The sequence below is a fragment of the Porites lutea genome, chromosome 2 (genome assembly GCF_958299795.1).
Source record: "Porites lutea chromosome 2, jaPorLute2.1, whole genome shotgun sequence".
Classification (NCBI taxonomy): Eukaryota; Metazoa; Cnidaria; class Anthozoa; order Scleractinia; family Poritidae; genus Porites; species Porites lutea.
The window spans coordinates 17,670,384-17,679,879 of record NC_133202.1 but is presented as its reverse complement, the minus strand read 5'-3'; the positions used below and the strand labels follow the sequence as shown (position 1 = coordinate 17,679,879).

General features: G+C 34.7%; 3 protein-coding genes across 3 annotated transcripts; 1 reads left to right on the top strand and 2 right to left on the bottom strand.

Moving 5' to 3' along the window:
• LOC140926702 (uncharacterized) lies at positions 1–1,206 on the top strand. The gene has a single exon (XM_073376411.1). It carries the CDS (start codon positions 525–527, stop codon positions 1,176–1,178), a length of 654 nt encoding a protein of 217 aa, XP_073232512.1. The 5' UTR covers positions 1–524; the 3' UTR covers positions 1,179–1,206.
• Positions 1,207–1,970: 764 nt separating this feature from the next.
• LOC140926700 (uncharacterized) lies at positions 1,971–3,268 on the bottom strand. The gene is made up of 2 exons (XM_073376410.1): positions 2,560–3,268; positions 1,971–2,383 (listed from the first exon to the last, which is right to left on the bottom strand). The coding sequence occupies exons 1-2, from the start codon at positions 3,221–3,223 to the stop codon at positions 1,971–1,973; spliced, it is 1,077 nt and encodes a 358-aa protein (XP_073232511.1). The 5' UTR covers positions 3,224–3,268.
• Positions 3,269–3,532: 264 nt separating this feature from the next.
• Positions 3,533–5,383, bottom strand: LOC140925739 (uncharacterized). Its single transcript, XM_073375626.1, has one exon. The coding sequence runs from the start codon at positions 5,381–5,383 to the stop codon at positions 3,533–3,535; it is 1,851 nt and encodes a 616-aa protein (XP_073231727.1).
• Between the last annotated feature and the right edge of the window lie 4,113 nt (positions 5,384–9,496).

Here is a 9,496-nt window from a genome sequence, read left to right as displayed (position 1 = left end):
CTTAAGCAAGGTCGACGAGAAGCCCTGAGGACGACGACCGGAAGTGAAAATACCGCTTAGCGCCGTACTGCGCATGCTTCACTCGTCGTCCACGTGAAGTTCAGAACGTGAAAACGCCATCTTTGCCGTCCAGGCCGAACGTCGCGAGAACGTGAGTATAAATTTATGTATTTTCATCTTGTTTAGGAAGACAATTTAGGTTTGGCTTTTGAAATGAAAGCTAGATATTCCTTAGTTTCTAATCTTTGCACAATATTGAATCTTACTAGGATTTTGCAACATGAAAACTTTGCAAACAGTCAAAAATTCGGGCTTTGTGAGATTTGCATCTTGTCAGCAAAACATTCAAGTTAAGAAGATGAAAGCGAGAACTAACAAAGTGATTACTTGTTTTGTTTTATTTACCTATATGCAATCTTTTGCAATTGTTTTAACTTGAGCAGTAAATTTTCATGCCGTTAAGGTCATTTTAGAGTCTAATTTTCCGAAAAATTAACTTATATTTTGATGTGAATTTCCTTAGAATGGAGTGGACAGAACTTCATGACTTGAATGTTTGCGAAGAAGTTTTAGTTGTTGAACCTTGGAAACATTCTTACCGTAGTAAGGAAAGAGGAGATTCATGGAACGAAATAGCAAACAATTTAAATGCCTCTGATCATCCTACGTTTAAAGTATCGAAGAGAAGTGTCAGAGACAGGTTGACATTACTTCAACAAAAGTACAAAGCGAAAATGAGAATGGAGGAAGCTGCCTCTGGGATAGACTGTCAGGAAACAAAGCTAGACAAAGCGTTAGAAGAAATCATAGAAAAAGAGAAAGCGGCCACGGATGCGAGAAGCCTGCAAGATGATAACAAGAAAACTGAAAAGGCAGCAGCGGAGGAGCACCGCAACCAAGCGGTTGAGCGTTTGGGTGAAACCGAGAAAAGGAATGCCGAGAAACAAGACGAAAAAGCCCAGACGGCGAAGAAAGGAAGAAGATCGACGTCGGAAGTGGTGCAATTTCTGAAAGAAAAGTCAGAAAGAGAGAATGTGCTGAGAAAGGAGGATTTGGAGTTGAGACGAAAGGAGCTGAGTCAAAAGGAGGATATGATGAAAATGCTGGCACAACAACAGCAGCAGCAGACTCAGCTTATGCTTTGTTTGCTTGCAAAAGGCCAAAATAAGAACAGTTAAGTATCCGCTGTTTTATCCATCCAAGTGTTGGTTTTTCCAATGTTGTTGTTACCGAAAGCATGCATATTTTCCAGACATGCAATAATGCACTGTTTGTACTTGAAGGTACATTTTGAGACTGCAAAGTTCTAATTGATTAGTGTTGTTACAAAACCTTAAATTGATTAAATTCAAGATTCGTGTTTCAAAGTTTTAAGTGTATTTTATGTGCATTTCTGTACATCTTGTCTGACTGGCTACAATCTTCAGTGTTGTATTTGAAGCTACAACATTTTACCGTGATTAAATTTAAGCTTTGTGTTTCAAAGTTTCAAGTTTATTTTATGGTACAGTGTATGCCCATCTTGCCTGACTCGCTACAAAATGAAGCCTCCTGTATCGGTTGGAATTGAGGGGTTATCTGTCAAAGGTGGGTGGGTCAGAAAATATGAAAAAATGTATCAGAAAGGGGTGGGGCAACATTTTTCCTCTTCCCCTCCCCTTCCTCTGGTAAATAATTAACTCCTAATTTTGTGGTATGATTGGAAACATTCGCCAGCAGGCTCCTGTCACCAGTTAATGCATTCCAGATGTTGTGCCTCTTGGCTGGAACTCAAGTTTAAACAAAACAATCTTATAAAGCAGTTTGTTATTTATTAATACACTCCTGTATCAAATTAACCTGCCCTCTCTTGATACACCCTGAAAGAAAAAAGCACTCAAGAAACAATGTATTGCTATTCACATGAAACTTTCATTATTGCACTGACATGTCATTCCTGTTTGATTATCGGTATATTATTTGAATTACTTTCAAGCAAAGTAATCTTGTAGTGTTGGCGGATCTAAGTTAAAGTATTGGGATGTCTGATTTGGATATAGGCATGTAAGAGCATTCCTGAGAATTGCACAAACGACATACATCTTTCCTACACTACTCAAACTAATTTTTAGATTCTTTTTAAAGTCCATAAACTTAAAATAATTTACAATGTCATTAAACAGCCATTCTACGGACTTTCGCACTGTACTCATAGACTGGTTGAAAGCAATCATTGGGGCAGTAAGGGCTCTATTTCGGAATGGCGTCTGTAAGTAAATTCTATGAGGGTATGCCGGATCGCCGTACAAGCAAAATGGATTGCCAGCTGGTGAATTTGCAAAGCGTTGCAGGTCTTGAAGAAGTCCTGAATCAGCTAGCATTCCAGCATCGTGTTTACGACCCTCTGAAACAGTAAAAGGAAGTAAAAAATTCGTAAGGAACTAAAAATGCCTCTTGTACAGGTTCTCACATAAGCCTCTCACTCTTTACCCCTGACACTCTTCCAATATTTCTTGTTTAAAACAGTGAAATTGAAATCGTCCACTCTCTCTTTGTACAAACCCTCCCCGCAAAACTTACCCACTGGACCAAATAGGTTACCAATTAAACCATTCGGCAGAGCCACACACTGGAATTTTAGAGCGTGAACCCTCTTATGGCCGTTGTAGGTGACTCTTTGATGCTCTCCTGGTCTGCATACGGGTCGAACGGTCCCATCAACGATCCCAAAACAATTATGTAAAGCAGCTCCTTTGCCGGAAATAACGTTACTGTAAATCTGTAATGCAGCTGGATTAAGCACATTGTGGTTCCACTGTGTTATGCGATGTCTGTGAGTGTTATATATAAAATCCAAGACGTCATTACTGACCATACTGAGAACTGGTACTGGCAGTCCGAATCGCAAAATCATGTCACTGTATCTGCAGGGATAACTTAATCTTCTAAGAAGAATGCAGAGACCTTCCATTCCGTCAACAACACTTCTTTGATAGCATCTGAAGCTATCAGGTATTTGAAGAACCTCTGAGAGAATTTGTAAGTCGTGCTTTCTAAATCTAAATTCTGCCAAGCACTCGGCATCGTTCATCTCATCGAGGGAAAACCTGTCGTATTCCTCGTACGAGAAATTGGGATTTTTCGGCATAAATTGCTCGTGTAGTAGCAAAAACTCATCTTCGTCTAGAATACCGTCCTCATAACTCAAAAGAAGTTGCTCTTGGACCTCGTGAAAAGAAGACATGATAAAATTATTGGACTGTTTCTCGATTTTCACGATAAATGAGCACTTTTTTGTTTATATGTCCTCGTCCACGTTCAAGTGCGCGCTTAACATTTTAGTTTTCCCGTCGTGAACGACGTCCTCGGCCTAGTCCCTCAGCAACTCTACTCGTCGTCGTCGTCCAATTCGTCGTCGTTGCTTAAGGTCCCTATTATTTTCTTTCACATATGAATACATCTTACTTCTAAGCCCAACAAATTCTTTAATTGGCATTCCCGCCGCTTCATCCTTAAATTTACCTATTACTTTTTTATTTTCAGAACTATAATATTAGCTGTCTTTTGGGTAATCACTATTATCAAATAATTCTTTATCTTCCCAAAGCTCCTTATAAATATCCTTCGTTTGGATTTCATAACATAAACTATCCGTATCTGTAAATAATAGTTTCGCCTTATTATCATATCTGCTTTTTATATAATTATAGTGAAATTCATACATTAGACTTTTTGATAGATCTAAAATACACATACCCACATAAGCTGGTCTATCAAGTGTTAATATTTCTTTCAATTTATGAACTGCAACAAGGTCTTCACTAAATATCTTACTGTTAACAAATGTCGGTTTGCTTGCAAGTTTGGATAACTTCTTTTTATCAGTTACTAATCTTACATCAACACGCTTTCTAATATTCTCCATCGTTTTTCCAATTACCGAATTATTTAATAATTTGAAAAAGTAATTATCAAATGCATTCTTCGCATTCATCCTCTTTTCCGTGTTAAAATTTATATACTTCCCCAGCCAGGGTGATTGATCAAATTCCAATATTCTATGCACTTTCTTTAATTTTAAACCTAGGTATAAATACAATTGCAAATTTCTATAATGTAACACGTAATTCTTTTTACTTGATAATGTTGGAATTAACTTTGAAACCTGACCAATACTGATTCCAAACTGCTTCTGAATATCCTTACAATATGGTGATAGCATGTCTTTGCTAACTTTCATTTTTTCCGCGGCTAAAGGATAATCATTATGTCTTTCATGCAATTCTTTGGGATATTCTAGATCTACTTCCAATATCATACCTTTCTTCCTGTCTTCTCTACACACATTCACATTCACTTTTTGGATTTGTTGTTCAGTCATCCACCTAAAACCTCCTGTTGGTAAATATTGGCTCATCGCCCATCCATATAGGTTATTCGCATCCAAATACATAATATATTTATTTGGTTCCTCTGGATTATAACTACTCATATATTTATTATTCGCTTTTCCATATCGATTAGCAATATATGAAATACCACCACGTAATCCCTTTTCTATAAACTGAAATATATCAATATCTGTCATAAGCTCTAATTTAATACCAGTCATTTTTAGCATTGCATCCCAACTCAAACCTGGAGATGTAAAATAATGACAAGGATCTAATTCATAATATTGATGACATGTTTTACGGAAATTCTCAAAAACATCTGATAATAAAAGAATATCCGACTGCAAATATAAATCATGATAATCACCCATTGTTCTCATATTAAAAGTCTTCCAAACTTTTTGAGCATATTCATATTGCTCATCAGATATATTTTCATCTGTTAGTAAACTATAAAATTCATCTTTTTCTGGCAGCTTTTTATCACTAAACTTCTTCCAACTATCCATGAAATCATATGGATATACACCTTTCTTTTTCATCAATTCTAATTGATCATTTTGAAATACTTGACTTGTATATTTAAATACATCACCTGGTAAATTATCTACTAATCTCTCAAGGCTACTTGCCATAAATTGAAAACTATCCAAAAATACTAAATGTTTACCAAGCATAAAAGCCATATACTTTTCCATATTATTTGGGATACAATTAATACTTAAATTATTACTTTTTCCAATTGATCCAATTTTTTGCATTATGAAATGAGAATCATATCCACGTAAATTATGAAATATAACAGGCACCTTAAATTTATTCGGGTCCAGCTTTAGTTTTAAATTACATTGTTGGTGTGCTGATCCTCTATACTTTCCAGTAATGTGACAATGATCTCTAACTCTTATCTCATTATCTAAATATTTATTGCCACAAATATAGCATTTATCGGCTCCTTTAAATAATTCTTCCTCCTCTTCTGTCATTTCAAGTGGTTTTTGAAACTCCATATTAATCATCTTTTTACAATATTCTACTTCTGAAAGCATATTCAACATGAAATAACTAATCGTATTCTCCCCTCGATAGATTTTTACTGGTTTTGAATATTTATCATCATAACAACATACTAATTTATAACCATAACTACAGCTCGTATGTTTTTGGTCTTTATTTGTATAAGATTTGACACTATTCGGTTCACATCCAGATATTTTCTCTGTTATAGCTTCAAAATCCTCATATATCACAAATGGGGCTAGCATCTGTTTATGATGATTATAAAATTCAATTTTACTCCCTGGTTCCGGCATCTTAATCGCTTGTTGCCCATTTATCACCATACAATTACTCTTATGTTTCGCTAATATCTCATCTGTGCTAAAACACTGTAGACAAAACATACAAAAATGCTTTCGCTCCTTGTGTTTAGTCTTATTATACATCATCTTATTAAAATCCTTAATTAAGACATAATGTTGCTTCTCTTCCTTTGTAATAAGTAGTAGGTTTAATACTTTATCATTCATCTTTTTTGAAATATAAATTGGATAAAATTGCTCCTCTTAACCAAACACATTAATATTGATACTACTTTGCTCTTCTATTTTGCTGTAATGTTTAACATTAACTGGAAACTCAACTCCTTGGTAATTTAATTTGGGAACCATCTCTTTGTCAATTATCTTTACTCGTTGGGGATCTTTATTTTGTGGGTTTAGATATCGGATATGACACCAACGAAAACATTCATTATCCTTATTTTTAATATTAATTAATCCCTTTGCGGAGTTCTGTAATTTAACCGGTAGAGGAATATAAGAATTACCTTTCATTGGCTCATACACAACTGTATTTAAATAATGCTCATCAATGCTACAAATAGTCCATCCACTACCCTCAGATAACCAGACACCAATTTTATTCATTATGTGTTGTTGTGCAAATTCTAAACTTGATAAAAAATCATTTGGGTTCATCACAATCTGCGCTTGACTATTAAAATAGGGACATTTGTATATATAATCACCATCCTTCATCTTCATAAATGTAACTTTTAATGTCTCTACAAATTTAAAACCCTTTGTATCATTTAATATTTTATTAAATAATCTACTTATTGCTAGTTTTGTATTTTGTAGCTGTACTAAATTATCTTTATTGTCCTTTATCCCTATCTCATATGATTTAGTAAAACCCTTCAGAACCTTACGTGTTTCAGCAATTTTAGTCCTTGGTAATGCTATGGGTTGCTGTTTCTTTATTCGGGAGTCGCAATTGGTTGATATAATGGAATAGGATTATTCTCAAAATAACGGATTAATTGCTTAACACCCATCTTTCTTGGAGTTGGGGTTGGAATTCTTTTTCGTGGAGTAGGAATAGGACGTCTAGCTTTTTCTCTTATTTGAACTAAAGTTTCCAGCTCACTATCGGTCAACCCAGATAACAATCTTCTTAAAAGCTCATTACGATTAGTCTTCATACTATTACTATATATAAATTTTTTTTTTCCGAACGCATCATAATATTCCATTTTAACAATCATTTCTTTAAGCCTAGACAAACCGCCCAAAACCGGTTCAAACCAATTTCTGCGCTATGCGCCAGTATTGAGCGCAAAAAATGCGGCTGTCAGTAAAAAAACCCAATTTCTATACTATGCGCCGGTACCCCCATGTTATATACTACTTCCTCCTAAATGCATCGAAAACACTTTTCAGGCTATCCAGAGTACTTTTAGGTTTCTAGAAATGTATTGTAAACGGCGCTATAAAATTTTAATCTGTTCGGTGATCTAGGGCAACTTAGGGCTTCAGTACGATTTTCCCAAACATTTTTGATGCAATTTAAAGTTTCCCACAAGCGAGAACTTTTCTAATTCCTCTCTTCATCGCATTTTACAAACCGAAAATGTTAGATTTCCTTTTTCTACTTAAAATAGTTTAACCTGGGGAACGAAATGCAAAAAATGAAACTTCAGAAAATGGTAATCGTGAGATTGGCTTCTAAAATTTTACATGAACTGGAAGGGTCATCTATATAATTTTATCGTTCTTCAAGCTATAAAAAATTCTAGGGAATTTTTGCTCCACCGAAATATTGTTCTAAAGAAAACACAGTCGTTAGGTGCCCCTCATGAATTGTTTACGAAGGATTCAAAGGTTTGCTCTTCTCAAGGCGTCCGCCACGCAGACTGGAGTCAATTTATCGCCCAGTCAGCGACCTGTAAAAATAACGTGACAACTTTCTTAATGATATAGTCCTGAGAGTGTGGCAATAAAACGAAGGGGTTAACTGAATGTCTGTGTCACGCAATTTTATACCGTCTTTTTATTATATCTGGGACGAATGCTCATTCTGTATAAGTATGTATTCTAGGAAAATTGAAAACGAAATGCCAGCGTCCTTTATTGCCTTACAGAAGGTAGAAAACAGATGACTTTCGCTGAGAGGAATGTTTTCTTATCAAGAATGTGGAAAGAGCTTTCTGAACAGGAACGAAATGAATTTAAGGGAAGAGCCCTCTCTGAAGATGTAATAACAGAAAAGGAACAGATAAAAAGAACTTTAAAAAAAAGTGAAACAGGAGGTAAAATTTTGACGAATTGAATAAATAATTATAGAATTGAACTTCTCCAACTTAATGATAAGTAACGTAATTGAACTTAATGATAGAATTGTAATTTGTTATTGTCATAAGTAGCAGTAGTAGAAGGAGCAGTATATTGTAGAATTTTCATGCTTAAAAGGTTTATAAATCGCGGCACTAGACGATCTATGCAAAGGTGGTAAATGCCACTTGCACATATACCTAGTTACATTCCAGTATCACTTTTTACTGACATACACTCCGTCCTTTCTCTCCGCATATCCTATGTAAACAGATTTGATTCTGAGGTTTTGTCAATATGAAACTTGACATACCTTGTTCTTATTAGAAATGATTATTATTATCATCATCCACTTTAAACACAGCTTTTGGATAGCTTGATGGATGATTATAAATATAATTATAAATAATAATAATAATAATAATAATAATAATAATATGTTTAAACAGGATGACCATTTCAGTTATTAAAACTGCTATCAATATCGGTCCTGTATAAAAATAAATGAATAAATAGATAAAAACTTAATTATATACGAAACTGGAATACATTACATAATTATAATCAGTAAAAAAAGGGTAGCCTCGATATGAACAACAGTGCATACAATCATTAAAAAAGGGTAGCCCCCTTATAAAAAAAAGACCCTATTATTATTAATTAAGTAATATGTTGTTATCATCGCGGCTAATCTCTAGAAATGTTCTTACATTTTGATATCTCTCTTTTGTTTGTCAGTGTGACAATCTCAAGGATTTAGGGGTAAAGTGCCTTTATATGTGCGACATGGGAAAAGGCGACGTAGATGTTTTTGGTCACCCTAGAGCGATCCAGTTCGTGGAGAGCAACCGGCTTGCCCCGAAGTTCTACTTGTTTGTAAATGGAGACGGTAAGTTTCAGATATGATTTTCAACAAATTAAATCTTTGGTAACAATAGAATTCTTACAATTTACCAGTGCAGTCGACTTCCTTTAATTACTACCTGCAACATTTTTCCCATTTCCACTTTCCCAGTAACGCCAAGGGAAGAGAGACAGGATAACTCTACATCTGAAAGGGAGGAATTGCGCTAAAAAGTTTCAAAGCTATTCAACAGTAAATACAGTAAGTGATCGTTTTTTGTTTTTTTACATTTTATTTCAAACTTTACGCTTCTGGTTGACAGTCATGTAGTTGGTTTATTCCGTGAAACTGCCTATTTTAAGAGCTGACCTTGTAATAACGTATTTAACCCGATTTATGATATGTATTATTTAGTGGATTGTTTCAATCTTCCTATTTATCCTCTGTTACGTCGCCTACAAAAAAAAGAGATTAAAATGTTATATCTCCGAGCTAGTAAAACTATGAAGTTAAAAACTGCTTTAATAGTGATGAACTAACATACAGGAACTTTACAAGCAAATTTACGTTTATTCAGTTCTTTTTTTTTTTTTGTCGTTCTCTTTATTGTTTTCTGTCCCATTTACGTCATGTATGTTTTTGTTTGAAATAGTCATGATCAAACC

Excerpts from the sequence above, each read along its gene's own strand:
- LOC140926702 (XM_073376411.1), top strand. The coding sequence starts at position 525 with ATGGAGTGGACAGAACTTCATGACTTGAATGTTTGCGAAGAAGTTTTA.
- LOC140926700 (XM_073376410.1), bottom strand. The coding sequence starts at position 3,223 with ATGTCTTCTTTTCACGAGGTCCAAGAGCAACTTCTTTTGAGTTATGAG. Across the intron at positions 2,384-2,559 it reads TAACCTATTTGGTCCAGTGG|AGGGTCGTAAACACGATGCT; the intron begins GTAAGTTTTGCG and ends TTACTGTTTCAG.
- LOC140925739 (XM_073375626.1), bottom strand. The coding sequence starts at position 5,383 with ATGGAGTTTCAAAAACCACTTGAAATGACAGAAGAGGAGGAAGAATTA.